Raw genomic sequence first — 15,545 nt, forward strand, 5'->3', positions numbered from 1 at the left:
AGGAAGCATTACTTCAATAATTCAAGGCATTGTGCACTCAAATCCACGTGACATTGCTGATACATTTAGTGACTTCTTTTTTTCGAACAATCTGCCATCGGACCAAGTTTTAGATTACGAAATCACTCGCTCACCCCAGTCCTTCTATTTGTTCCCCACTTCTGCCGATGAAGTAACCGCGGTAATTCGAAATCTAAAAACCACTAGCGCTGGTCTAGACGACATCAGTCCATCACACATAAAGCTGATTGCTCTATCTATATATGACATTCTTGCACATGTCATTAATCTAATATTTAAAAAGGGGACTTTTCCTCGCGAACTTAAGCGTGCTAGAGTTACCCCAGTATTTAAAAAAGGAGACCGATCATTGGTAACGAACTACCGGCCTATATGTGTGCTCCCGTTCCTCAGCAAAGTAATTGAGAAATTATTTGAAAAGCGCCTAACTAATTACCTTCGAAAGTTTAGCATTCTTACTGATTTTCAGTTTGGTTTTCGAACAGGATATTCTACTGATCTCGCTTTATTATATCTTACTGAATTTCTAAAGCAGGCGATTGACGATGGCAGTTTAGCTGGATCTGTTTTTGTTTACCTAACAAAAGCATTTGATACTATTAACCATCAGATACTCTTCATAAAACTGGAAGCAATGGGAATATGTGGTCCTGCTCTGTTATTTATTCGCAGTTATCTCCTTAATCGAAACCAAACGGTCAGTATTTCCGGTACCTACTCCAAACAAACAACAACGAACATAGGAGTACCACAAGGGTCCATTCTGGGCCCACTTTTGTTTTTAATCTATATCAACGATCTACCGAATTTTATCATACACTGTAAATATTTGCTCTACGCTGATGATACGACGATTTTTAGTTCCGATAATAGCATAGACTGTTTAATAAATAAGCTGAGCACAGATCTTCGCAATATACTACACTGGTGTAAGCTAAACAAATTACAGTTCAATCCTCAAAAAACCAAATTCATTCTCTTTTCATCACATCAGCGATCGCAAGTAACGGATCCCTCAATTAGTATCCCAAATCATTCGATCCACGCTAGTAATGATTGTGTTTACTTGGGCGTCAAACTAGATAGAAACTTAAAATTCCACTCTCATATTTTAGATGTCAAGAAAAAGCTGTCTTATGGTATACGCATCCTCATTCGGTCTCGCCCTTTTTTTTTCACGTTCCATTCTCTTGTCACTATACTACGCATTTATTCATTCTCACATCAACTACTGTATAACTACCTGGGGCACTACCTACAACACTCACCTCGCACCGTTACAGACTGTTCAAAACAAAGCAATTAAAATAGTCACTTCTAGTTCACATTACACTGATTCAAAACAACTATTCTACAGCTACAACATCCTTACAGTGCGCGATATGGTTAAGTATAATCTAGTCATATGTTTATCCAAGCATATCAATGAGCTATTTCCCATTTCCATCATCCCATCCTCCTCACTTGTCAATACCAACAACACTAGATTTGCTTACCACAAAAACTTCATCTTACCGAAAGCCCGGACTAACTATGGCAAACAAACCGCTCATTTTAGCTAACTTTCCATATGGAATTCACTTCCATTCATCTTAAAAGTAATGAATCCACACTCGTTTGTAAAAGAATTAAAAAAGCTCTTTGTCAACCAATACAACACGTAGCACTTCATTCTCATAGCCCCTAAAGCATGCTCTCACACATATATGTATGTGTGTATATATATGTGTGTATATATATATATGTGTATATGTATGTGTGTATATATGTATGGTGTATATATGTGTGTATATATTTATATATTTTTTTCTTTTTTCTCTTTACATCTCGTGTTTACATGGTTTCTTTATATTATGAAATGTGCTTGGTCACCCATATCATTATGATTATTGAAATTTTCCCTTCCTGTCGAAGCTATGTTTTATTTGTTTTTATGTTCATCATGCACAGGAGGTCCCAATTCAGTCTCCGACTACGGGACCTCCATCTGTATACTGTCTGTAATGACTTCACTTCGTAGTAACAATAAAATTTGATTCTGATTCTGATTCTGATTCCAGCGCAGGTGGGATCAGTAAAGGGAGCCCCGCGTAACCTCAACGAGGTGGTTCAATGGGAGGCACGAGGATTAGTGCGCCGTGCAATCCCTGAGGTGGCTGAATCTCCCACTCCTATGTTTAGGAACCAATCATTAACTTATAACAAGATCACCAAGCAGTATTAAGGGCACAGGGCGTTCCCCTTGCCCCATTCTAGAGTAATCAGACCACAGGTGGTTACATTAGGATTTCTGCAGACTCGGACGTTGCTAACCCGTTCGTAGCGAATAAAATTAATCCGGACTGCGGGGTTAAGGTCTATTGTACTAAGTGTAGGGGCTTGCTCGAATTAGACCATATGCTCTGGTGTGGCTCAGAGTTGGCCGGAGATGCTTCTCACGGGGAACAGGGGTGGCCACAGTTGCTCCACAGTGAAACGCCGGTGGACCAACTTAGGGCTGCCCAGAGGGTCGTCTAGTGGCAGAAGGGCTTGACCTCTCTGTCCATACCGGGGATCAGCCAGCGTCAGTCTTGGACTAACCAACGGGACCAAAATAAAGTTATACTATACTATACTATACCATACCACCTGGCACTTATTGTCAAGTTCCTGATAAGGTGGATGAAACTGTTGATTAGATATACTGTTTCTCCCCTCGCGAACACCTTTCCTGTATATTATTCTAAAACATATTTCAGATAAATAATGACTATGATCGTGTTAAACTTGAAAAGGAAGCAGTCTGTCAACCTGGTGGTGGTGCATGGTGGTAAACATTTATTAAAACAAAGAGGTTGCCAGGGAAACCAGCCCATGGTTGGTCAACTTCCCTACAGTGCTAGGTGGAGTCCCTAGTCAGGAACCCCATTGGCAGTGGCCGCTGCCCTGGCATAGTAGACCATAATTTGTGGGGCCAGAAGGTCCTGGCAAACAAGCAGGGCCGCCTCTCAGTCCTCTCTGGTTGGATTTGGGTTCGGTAGTAAATAAGGATTGAGCTGACACGCCCATACCATGTGGTAGGTGTCAGCCACCTCCGCGCAGTTCTGGCAGAGGTCGGAAAAGGAAGAGTGCCGGGCACCATAGCGTGTTGGTAAATAGACGGAGAAGAATTCTCTCGTCCACCTTTTGGAGTCCTTTGCAGGGCGTAGGAAAGCGGCGGTGAGAGTCCCGGTAATGCGTAATTATCTCTCTATAGGTTAGGAAAGGAATGTTGTCTTCTGGATCACAGGGGTCATCCGTTGGCGAGGCAGTGGCCAGGGCAATAAGTGCGTGGGCGGCAGCGTGTGCCTCTTCATTGCCAGTGAGGCCCTAATGGCCAGGATTCCAGATTAGTGACCAGGGAGAGGGGTAACCTACCCGCGGACAAGATTTAGGAATTTTCGCTGCTAGGGGTGAGATTTATTCCTGCAGTTGAAAATTTCAGCAAGCCTACCAGAGCTCCCTGTAGCTGTTTACCACTCCCAAGGCAAAAAGTCTTGCATTGAAAGTAGTGATCGGAAATTCTAGGTCTCTCTTAATAATATCGCGGAGGGTGACTTCCAAAAAATCTTCATCATGCTTCTCTAAGTGCAGGTATGTAGTCACATACAAGATGCGACTAGTGACAAAAGCATGTGCGAGACGAAGCGCATCCTTGCTTTTGAGACCTCCCCTCTTGGTAGAGACACGGTGGACCATGCAGCCCACCTGTTCTCCAACCTTACGCAGCTTGTGAAGTGTTCTCTCCCCCTGAAGGCCAGACAAACCTTAACCGATTGGCGCGCACTTTAGGTGTCATGAACCGGGTAGCCGGTGGCCCACTCTAATTCATCCTCGGCTGGGCGTGGAATATAGCCTCACTCAAAGATTTTGCGGGAATATGGCATGTTTATGACAAGTTATATTGATGGCGCTTGTATGAACACTCGAGGAGCATTTCTGCGATCGGTATATGCATCGCTGTCAGGTTCCATCAAAAGTCCGATGTCGATAACATCACCCTGCGCGTCGTATGGTCTCTGTGCGAGTCAAAGCGTGCAATGGCAGCTGACGATCACGACAAGAGGAGAGAAAGCGCGTAAGTTCCTTTCGGTGCTCCAAAGGCGCGTTTTAATCAAGGTGGTGTGGCACCGCATGGCTTCGGCAGGAACTGCTTACAGTCGACCGCGATTTGAAGGTTAGAAGCATAAGTGGAAGCAGCGAAAATCAAGATTAAGTATTCTCATTGCCTTGATAGGCTCTTACGTGTTACAGCAATCGACCCTACAACAAACTCTACATCCTTTGTATTTGAAGCTTTCCATCTTTGCGACGAAGTGTAGTACTCGTTGGCTGTTATCTCCGCTGGCGATAGCAGAATTGCTAGTAAAGTCTGGTAAAGCTGGTGCTTGGCACTGTTTCGTCGTCACGGCTTGTTCACTTGAACAAAATGTATTGCGTTGTCATGATAAAGAAAAGATATGAAATTGTGCCTTTCTCAGGCGGGAGTGATCTCAGCTTAGAGATTCTGAGCAGTTTTCGCTGCATAAACATTCAGCCATATTGAAATATTGGGTGTTGAAATCAATAGACACAGCTTTCATTTTAAGCAGAAACTAGAAAAAAGTGATGAGCTTATTGAGTTTTCCACAAACCGCCGCGTCTAGCGGCTGCTGCGGCCCGGTCAGCTGGTTCCTGCCAAGGAGGATTAATCAAAAATTGCTGGAGTGGAAGTTCCCGCAATGCCTTGCCAGCAGACGTGTAGCCACCTTTTGCCACTGCCAAGATGGCGGAAACATGCTCTTTTCTGATGATGCCCACTTAAAGATCAAGTGGCTTCGTTATGTTATGTAAATGCTACGTTAGTTATATGTGAAAAGATAGTTGTTCCCAACGAAATAACACACGGAAACAAGTATGAATGACTAAATCTTCAATAAACTTTGCCTCCAATGAGAGGCTCACTAAAGAAAACTAGTAACTGTAAAACGCACTTCGAGCACTATATGACCCGAAAATGTTCCCACATTAAACTCGATGGGCGTCCGAGAGAAATGCTTCATTTCTAATCGCTGGACGGTGATACTTTATCATGCCCCTAGTAAGATGGTCGTAACATCCACCATCTTGCCAGAGGAACGGCTTCACATCTTGGAAATCATTTCCACTCCAGCAATTTTTTAATCCTCCTTGGTTCCTGCAGAACCACTACGTCCGCGACCAATACTCGCGGCTGGGATGAAGCATCAGCGCTCTTGTGAAAGGGGTAGAGTGGGATGAAAGGAAAGGTGGAGCAAAGGCAGAGTGCACCCTTTATGCACGTGCACCTTCATGTGCACCCTTCATGCGCCTCGGATAATGTGTCGTCACGGCTCGCTGTCGTGTGTAGTCGCCGCATGCTGACAATCCACCAGCAATGCAGCCGGAAGAAAGCAGTCTAAAATACGCGAAATAAACCCTGTTTATCTTGACAGTAGTGTCTTCCGACAAGAAATTTGATGTTTCCATCAGTGGTTCAAACTTTTGTTCATTATACCTTTAAGGAGCAGCAAAAGAGCGAATGAAGCCGGCCCCAATACCTCCCTCTCCTCAAAAGAAAATTCTAGATCTTGGTTCTGTTGCAGTTCTTGGCCGATGCTCACGCAATAAACCTCGAATCACGCTCGGCTGTCTTTCGAGCTTTATAGCGTGGCCACCCTAAGAGTGAGGGGTCAGCTGACGGCTGACAATTTTGTACGCGCTGTGTATTTGCTGCTCAGTTTTCTTTGAAGCAATAAACAGCAGGAAGGTTGCTGCACTCGCTGCCACGTTTCCTTAATGCAGTAATCACGTCAGGTCTGATGCTAAACGTATGGCCTTACTTCACATAACATTCCAGTTTGTTGCTATCACATTCATGGATTTGTCCAGATGGTGAGACTGTGTTTTATTTTTATTTGTCTTGCTAATAACTTCGGCAAGCAAACCTGAACTTGCTCGACATTTGTTTGTAGGTGCCTCGAGTGCTGTTTTGCATTGCGTAACACATTGAAATTGCGTTCGATATGGACACTATGGCTGTTATATCATAATACCCTTTTAATACAAACCTTTCCCTTTTGTTGCAGGTGGGACAGCAACTCCTATACCACGGCGGTGGAAGTTTCGTCTTCCTGGTGTGCGGAATCTACGTGCTCGCCCGATACTTCGACGCTTCCAACGCTATTTTCGCCTCAGTGAGTGTTATTGGTTTACTTCGTAAACGAATGTATAGACTACGATCAAGTTGCGTACTTTAAATCTCATATAACCAAACAAATGCAAGAAAAATATATGGACGAGCACTCCGTGTGCTTGCGAAATAGCTCATAAAAGTGCACGGAGCGCGAGCAGATGAAAAATATAGACAAGTTTTGCATACAGGCTTCTTAAAAGCTAGTTATCACTTATAAAGAGATAGAAATCGCTGAACTGCAGTTTCTTACCCCGTTCATTTTCTTGCCAACTTCATAGGCCATGATAGCTTTTACGTAACGATCACTCGTAAGAGAAACAATAAGCCATCGTTAACGTTGTGTGCATCGTTATTTAAACCGGCTCACCAATGTAAAGAAACACCTACGAACGAAATGCTGTGTGTCGGGCCCTTGGTGTTTTTGAAGCTGAACCGAGGAAACCCCTACATGCGGAGTAACCACTCGAAATGGCATCAACTGCTGTGTTTTCTATCACTCTTGTATGCTAGTATATTCATATTTGGCGATTCCGAACAGAGAATGCTCGGATAGAGTGCGAAATCATTAGTACAGATTGCTGTCACGTTGTGTTCGAATTGTTTTAATAGTTTGGGGGGGCTCTAGCTTATATTTCTCCTTTCAGGCGGTGTCCTTCCTGACCGCTGCTGTGCACCTGGCAAACGCCATCTACATCTACAGGGGCGACTTCCAACGCTTCATCGAGAGTGTGTGACAAGCCGTGGTTCATTGCACAGCCCACAAGAAGAAGACATCGTTACCTGACTTCATCGATTTACTCTTATTTTTATAGCTTTAAAACGTAGTGTTATTAGTATTATCTATTTATATAAACAGTATTTCTGTTCAGTTATGTTTAACTGTGGTCGTCTGATCGCGTTTGTTGATTCCAGACAGGCACAAATTATGGCTGCAATAGCGGTCGCCGTGGCTAAATATGGTCATAATTGAATGTAAGAAGAGCACTAAAGGACTGAAAAAGATCATACACACAGCGCTGATAACACCAACTTACCTAAGTTTCCACGCGTCATAACTAAGGTAATTCGTCCGTGTGAGGAAGTCATCACCCTATGCAAAGTACCAATGGTGTTTACTCTAAACACATGGAACATGTCGTTTTGTCCAGTATTGTCGAGTTTTTGGTTGCTATTAATTTATTATCGTAGTCAGCATAGAAGACCATGTGATAGTCAACTAGCTCTATTAAAATTAATGTGTTGACTGTATATATCACTGTTTAGTCCATTCTCATTTACTTGTAGCATAATATGCTGGAAAAATATTTACAATACTCATATTCCGTCTTTGCAGATTATTTAGAACCATCCTATTAAAATAATTATATACAGCTCACACCTTTTCAATGTCAAATCTCTACTAAGAGAGAATAACTCAGCTCACTAATTGAAACCTAGATATTTTTTTCTAAAGTGTTAATAATAACGAACTTCCACCGGACATTTTTCCGTCTTCTAATCTGACGATTTATAGTACTGCTCGACTTGCAGTGAACAGTGCTTTTTTTGCGTTAAATTCGCTCTAATTATGGTAAGCAAACCGCAACATTCACTTCCGTTGCATTATGGAACACTCTTTCACTCATCATGAAACAAGACTATTACATGATTTTAAGAAAGAGCTAATAATGTACTTACTTCACGCAGGCTAACCAGAAGTAATGTTGCTTGATTTATTGTATACTTTGTTTTTCAGGGCACAATAGATGAAGATTTTCTAAACGCTGTACGCTTGACTTTTCTATTATTTTTTCTTTTACAATTTGTAAGTGATATTGTAAATCTATGCTATTTTATGCAATCATTATTTTATTGTTCTGCTATTCTTATGTTTTTTTCGCTTGCCTATCTCTTGTTACGATTGCCTTGAAGTGTTAACTATCTTAGTCGTCTTAGTAAAGCAGGTTCCGATGCAGTCTACTGACTACGAGACCTCCTTCTGTATACTAAATGCTTGTAACTTTACCAAACCTTTATTATAAAATTTTGATCCTTATTCTCAGTCTGAAATCCGCCTACTAGCAGAATACAGTGCCGTATCTCATCCCACGAGGAACGCCTTTTTTTTATTAATGATGCGTCGACACGGTCTCACCGTTATCGAATTTTCGTCAATGTCTTCAAACTTCTCTGGCAACATTCTGAGGCAGCAAAACATGCCTTTTTTATCTCTGCAGTTTCATTCGTCGCATGTTCACGTGTTTTGGCGTAACATCTTCAAGCAAAATGCTCTGACCAACTTTCCTGACTAGTATAACCGAGTCCGCAAATCGTATCTTGCGGTTTTCTTCTCAGCGACTTTTGTCACCGTTAAAGGGGCCCGGCAACACTTCTTGAGCATGGTCAGAAAACGCTGCCGATTGGTAGTAGAGGCTCCCGACAACACGCGAGCCAAATATTACAGCGCAGCACGCGTCCTAGAATTCACAATAGACTACCAAAGTCAGCTAAAGTTGCTTTCTCTTCTCTCGACAAATCACATTATAAGCCCAAAAATCAAACTTCAACGACCCATATATCAAACCACTGGCTGATTTGAAGATGGCGCGCTCGCCCGTGGGCGATCGTCGTGGGAGGCTGCTACTTGTCCACGCGTGCGCGCGCGATCGCACTAAATATCCACGCATTCGAAGAAAAAAAGAAGAAAAAAAAAGTGCTCAAGGTCGTGAGGCATGCGTGACGTTTTTCTGTGGCCCTTCTATACCTCCCTGCTTAGCTTCCAGCGCTTTGGTCGGGACGAGAGAAGAGAAAATGCAATTACAGCTGGCGAGAAACCTTTGTAACTCGACTCGCACTTGACGGATTCTTAACAATTTGGCGGCGTTGAATTTGTGAGGCAATAGACTTTTCCAGTGAATTAATTCCATGCTTACTTGAAAAAGTGTTTCAGGGCCCCTTTAATGAAATGAGTAAGTCACTTTGGGTCGGTTCGACCTAACTTAAGATGCACTTGCTCAATTTGAAATCCTCATCAGTCTTATCAATTCAACTTACTCGAATAAATCGAAATCGTACATTTCGGTTTGCCTACATTGATAGTGGTTATTGCTTGAGTGGTAACGAGCTTAAAGCACGAGGTCATCTTATGAACTTGAAAGTACAACAGCCTAATTATAGGGTGCCTTTTTCATGAATTCTAAAACGCTCCTTTTCAGACTCTAACCATAATACTACTTCATCCCTTGTACACTAGCACCATCTGGCACAAAGTAATCTTGCATTATCGCAAATTGCTGCAAACTACATTTCTGTTATAACCGTCCTCGTTATAACCTTTCTGTTATAACCGTTAGCTCGTAGTCTAAAGTAACAATAAAAATATTTGCGTTGCTGTACTGACATGGGAGCAGATTTATGCACGAATCCAGAAATTTGGCCGAGCGAAATTGCGCCCCTTATTGACGGATCATGAGCACACTGACACCAGACGCGTAATTTCAACCGCGTGAAAGCTGCTAGCAGTCATCAACTTTTACACGTGAAAAAATGGACAAGGACCAGCACTTATCGCTGGAAAAAGAAAGAGAGAAAAGTGCAGTTTGTATTAGCTATAGAGGCCGGCAAAACCAAAATGCCGCGTTTTGCCTGATGTCTCATTTAACACCACCCCACCGTATAACACGAAAGTGAAACGTGCCCTCACAGAAGTAGTTCGTTGTTTATGCTGCATTGATATATGAAAGCTAGTAGAATGTCTATGTCTGATGTGGACCCACCCACGTTGGCTCCTATTCGTAGCGAGATCGGGCTATAGGTGGCAGCACCATGTCCGCAGTAGTGCGGATATGCAGTCGGTGGTACGTATACAAATACACGCAGCGGCGGTTCGTTGTGTGCGGTTTGAGCCGATTGTCGGCAAATAAAATGCCTTGACTGCAGTTTACTTGTAGTATCCACACTCCTACCGAATCGGTGCGCGAAGCTTATGTAACTTTACTACTACCAGAATAGTAAAGCGTATTCTGCCTTTCAAAAGCATGCTCGCTATGGTTGACTGTCTGCGCGCTTTCGCACTAAATCACGCCTTTGCTGTGTTGTTTGAACGTGATTAGCTTGTGTTTCACTTGCTACGCACTGCTGTAACATGACTAAACTACGTATTTATTTTTTTGCTCAACTGCATACAACAAAAAAAAAGAGAAAGAAAGATCGTAGAAAGTCCCCGTATCTGTGCGATGAGTTCAGTACCACCGTTCGCACTTATAACGCATATGCATTTGTTTTTCTCGCTTTGATCACCACGAAATGTGGGACAGTCAATAAGCCTAGTCAAGAAACCTAAGTGGCTGACAGCACAATGTGCTACATTGTGTTGCCCACGTATACGCAGATGAAGAAACCTTGTAAGAGTTCAACACGAAGCTTTCATCGATGGATTACGTGCATGACTATGCTACAAAAAAAAAACGATCTTGGTATTTTTTTTGCACAAGCAGGTATTTTAGGGGCGAAGCTCCTTGTTTAGAAAAAGTTTATTTACAGCATGTACAGAACACAAAGCTTCATACCATTCCAGTAACAGGGCACAGACACTTCGGCACATGTATATTTCACGACTAACATCACTACGTTACAGTGAAGACATTTGCTCTAATATTCATGATTATGTGGCATACATGTACACAAAAATTCAATGTGATATCACGATACAAGGGTATAATGATACAATAGAGCTAAATGAAACACAATTTGTAACACATGAAATCATATATAACAACTCAACGGGCGCTGCTTAGCACCAAGTCGGTCGAAAAATGAGTTGTATCCTTTCGTGTTCCACCTTGACGAAAGGGCACGACCAATGCCGCAGAAACTCTTGCTCCCCTAGGAAGAAAAGCTCTTCGGAGAGGAACGCGAGGATTTCTCGTCTCATTCTCCCCAGTATCGGCCACAAGGCACGCCGGCGGCAATTGGCAGCTACGGCCTCACATCGGTTTCTCCAAAGGCTGAACAGCCCCGCAACTATTAAGAGAGCGGAGAAGCGGCTACGCGGAAATCGTCCGTTGGACACGAAAGTTCACACACCCTGTCCCCGAAAACCAGCATTAACCGCACGCCAAAAAAGGCGGGAAACCACACATTCAAACGTCGCATGTCGATTGGTCTCTACCATGACGCAGTTGGGGCAAGTGGAAGTGCGAACTACCTGCCATCGCTGCAACCGATCTCGCGTGGGGAGCAAGCCCCAACCCAACCTCCAGACAAAGTCTCTGAGATGCCCTGGCAACACTGCGGCAGTTATTGGTTTCCAAGCGCGGTTCAATACAGATCGACGATGCTGGGGCACTAAGGGCCGTAGAAGGGCGGCCATTGTGTCCACCACTTTAGAATCGGCCACCTCTATCTCTGGGCACGTAGCTTCCAAACGTCGGTGAAATGCCAGAAGGGCTCGATACAAAGATGGTAATTCAGTTGATTGGGGACCTTTGTTTATTAGGCTATCCGGCAAGAAGACACGTAGTGATGGCCCCAGATGGTAGCGAGCCAGTGTCTGAGCGGGCATGTCATCATTGCTTAGTATTCGCAATAGAGTGCGGAGGCACAATGTAGAAGCCGCGACGGAAACGTCAGGGAATGCAAAACCGCCTTGATCTCGCGGTTGAGCTAACGCTGGACGCGATAACAATTCTGTACCACCAGACCAAAAAAATGAACTGATGCAGCTTTGCACTTTCCTGCAGACGTGGAGCGGTGGTTTAACAGAATGGCAAAGGTACCAAAATTTTCCTAGGTACACCGTTTGAGTTAAGTATCGGCGTTCCAAGAGGGGGAATTCGAAGTGCCTGGCTGCTTTGATATCATTTAGAAGAGTTTGTACAACGGATGACCAGATGCTATCTTGTATACCAAATACAGTGAAAGTAACTCCGAGTATTGAAATCGCAGGAGACCACTGTAAAGGCGACGTGATGCTGATACGACCGCTGGGGTTGCCAATGAAAAAATACTGGCTTTTAGAAAAGTTTAACTTTGCACCGGAGATAATACCGAAATCATGGAATGTATCAAGAGCATGCTGCAGCGACTGTTCATTATGTACATATAGAGTGATATCATCTGCATATGCAGCGACCTTTACTTAAGTGTTACCGGGTAGAGGTAAGCCACGAATCTGCGGGTGATGTTCAACGGCCCTTAAGAAGGGCTCTAATGCAAGGATAAATAACACTGGGGAGAGGGGACACCCTTGACGGACCCCACGCGTGACTCTAAATGCGTGACTCTCACGGGAATCTAAGTAAAGGGTACTTTCTAAATTAGTGTATATCGCGTTGATAAGGTCAATGAACTTATCCGGGAATCCGTATGCATGTAAAACATTTAGTATGTAGCCATGTTCTATGAAATCAAAAGCTTTCTCTTGATCTAATGAAACCAACAGTCCTTGCGCACATCGGCTAATGGTGTACTGAATGATGTCCCGCGTTAACCACGTATGGGTGTGTATTTCTCGGCCCGGAACAGAACAGACCTGGTGGGGAGTGATTAATGTTGCAAGAAATGGACTGATTCGGCGCACCAAAATGTTAGCCAAGAGCTTCTAATCTACATTGAGCAGGGTAATAGGGCGCCAATCTTCTGGTCGCGTGGACATTGGGTCTTTCTTGGGAACTAGTGTTATACGGCCTTTGTGGAAAGAAGTTGGAAGTGTAATATCTTGGAAACACTTGCGAATGACGCGTGACATAGTTGGACCAATGATAGGCCAGAACTGTGCATAAAACTCTGCAGGAAGTCCGTCAGGCCCTGGGGCCGATCCCTTTTTCATTGCGTCTAATGCGCCTTTGATTTCGTCATCGGATGGCGGTGATAGGAGGACGTCATTTGACATGTTGGAATCATGAGGTAAATCATTCAGCAGAGGATGCGAAGAAACGGATCCTGGGTAACAGACATTAGCACCAGATTTAGCCATTGACTCAAAGTGTTGAGTGAATTCCTGAAAGTCACGCGTACCCGCAGCAGCTGGGGTGATAGAGTTCAGCGAGTGGGCAGGCGAGCCTGGTGGACAAAGCAGAGCTCTGCGTGCATACCTTAGCACCTCAGGGTGCGCACAGGGTGCACGTCTACAGCGCCAAGCTGCAGCCGAGAGTGAAGAAGCACGCATAATACGCTGGTACCGTTCAACGAGCTCCTCTTTCCATGCCCGCATTACAGTGGAAGGACTGGGATCTCGATTGGCAATGCGTATCTTCTGGATTAACAATGACGCATCTTTCGACATACGAGTGCAAAGTCCTCTGCCCGACGCACTGCAATGATGCCGCCACTGTTCTTTGAGGCGATCCCAGTCAGCTACATCGGCCCCAATGAGCGATGCGCGTAACGCTCGGGATAATTTCTCCGTAGCCTGAGAGTCCTGGAGGACGCGGCAATCGAGACGCCATGGTCTGTGAAACGTTGGCGTCCCCGCTGGCAGGCGGAGAGAGAACATAACCGGCCGATGGTCGCTAATGTATACTGGTGTCGGTGGCAATGACATTACCCCGGTGTCGTGAACGTAGGTAATGAGACTAGGGGATGCATACACGCGATCAATTCGGCTGCTCGACGCTGCTCGACGCCAAGTATAGGCATAATTACTGCCATGCACACTTTGATGAATGTCACTCAATGCCAATTGCTGCACTAGACGTTCGAGTTCTCTGGCATTCCAGTTTGACCGGCCGCGACCCGGACCTCGAACGTCTGCGTGTGAGTCTAAGACACAATTGAAATCCCCTAAAAGTACCAAATGTCGGGAATTTAAAAGAAACACATCAAGAGATTGGAAGAACGCGTTGAAGTTCTCGCGTGCCGCTGGGGCACACACGGCAACAAATCTTATTCTTAATGAGAAAAAGGTGCAGTCGAACGCCAGCACGCGTCCGAAGGCATCGAAGGAAACATGATGGTCACGTAAAAGACCTCGGTTAAAAATAACAACTCCGACGCCAGTCGATTGAGTGCTGGCGTACGAAAAGAAACAATCAATATTGAACGCGCGCTTGAAAGCGAGTACATCAGAAAGCTTGAAAAAATTTGTTTCTTGCAGGAACAGCAAATCACAGTGCACTGAACGTGCAAAAGCCAATACCTCAGCCTGTTTTTGTGGATTTCGGAAACCTTGAACGTTAAAAGTAATAACTTTTAGAGTAAGAGCCATGGGGAAAATGAAAACATAGTATAGGATCACGCAAATGCAGGGGTACCTTTATCAGGTGCGGGAGCCAATGCCCCGCAAGTGGCTGAGTCATTTTTTCCGGCCAGGCGATCCACTGGAGGCTCGGGGCCTCCGGGATCGCGTCGAAGTCCGCAGGGGACTTCTGTCTCTGGTGGGGGCTTCTAAGTCACGAGTAGTTATCCGGTGGCGTTTGGTGTCTGGGTTTTTGAGCGAGGATGGTACAAAGACGTCTCCACTGTCCTGGCTTAAGTCACTGGGGCTGGTGTCTTCGTCAATTTGTAGGGGTGCCTCACTCGCGGTGCTGTTGGAGTCCTCGTTAATGCAGGCGTCGTCGTCTTGAGATGTAGAATCCTCGATGACACCGGAACTTGTTGTCGACACAGCAGCAACGCGAGGAGCCTCAGATGCAACATTCCTATCCGAGACGCCATCCTCACGAGGCGCTTCGTCTGACGAGGGCTTGGCCTGCGATTCCTCAGAAATGGCCACGGGACGCGGGGAACTTAAGTTTTCAGTACCTGAAGGGATTACTAGGCCCGGAATCGTTGGGAACGCAGTGGGCGTCTGGTGCAGCGTCGCGATTGGCACACATTGGTCGTGGTCGGTTACCACGGCTCGCGTTGACGAATCGTCGCACTTGTTCTTAGATGGCGTTTCTGGTTGAAGTGGAGGGAAATCCTTGGATGCCGCCTCGAAATACGATGGCCTGATGGTGCAGGCCACGGTGGCATGCGGGTCCCCACAACGGCGACACGGCAGCGAGCAGCCTTTCCCGTCGTGGCCATAAACGCCGCACCTTCCACAAAACGGAGCTGTGCAGTTCATGCGGAAGTGCCCACTGTCTCCACATCAACGACGCACTCGCTGGATGCCTTTATAGTTACAGGTTACTCGATGGCCCGCGACCTTGAGGTAGTTGGGCACCGGTGACGAAGCCTTCATTTCCATGCGGACGTATCGCGTCCCAGTGGTCACGGTTGGGCGCGATCCCATGAGTCCTCTGGTGATGTGCAGCACCTTCCCGTAGGGAGAGAGTGCTTGTGCGAGGACTTCTCTGGGTACGCGGCACGGCAGGAACAGGACGGTCACTTGGGTCACTTGGGGTCCCAG

General features: G+C 45.1%; 1 protein-coding gene across 1 annotated transcript in view; it reads left to right on the forward strand.

The window, feature by feature from the left end:
- LOC119177951 (uncharacterized) overlaps positions 1-8,267 on the forward strand; it is an 81,643-nt gene extending 73,376 nt beyond the window's left edge. The window contains exons 4-5 of the mRNA XM_075870401.1: positions 6,126-6,233; positions 6,877-8,267. Of these exons, the coding sequence (XP_075726516.1) occupies positions 6,126-6,233; positions 6,877-6,966 (198 nt within the window). The 3' untranslated portion in view covers positions 6,967-8,267. The remainder of the gene's footprint in view (positions 1-6,125; positions 6,234-6,876) is intronic.
- Positions 8,268-15,545: the final 7,278 nt, after the last annotated feature.

The sequence above is a fragment of the Rhipicephalus microplus genome, chromosome 1 (assembly GCF_043290135.1).
Source record: "Rhipicephalus microplus isolate Deutch F79 chromosome 1, USDA_Rmic, whole genome shotgun sequence".
Classification (NCBI taxonomy): Eukaryota; Metazoa; Arthropoda; class Arachnida; order Ixodida; family Ixodidae; genus Rhipicephalus; species Rhipicephalus microplus.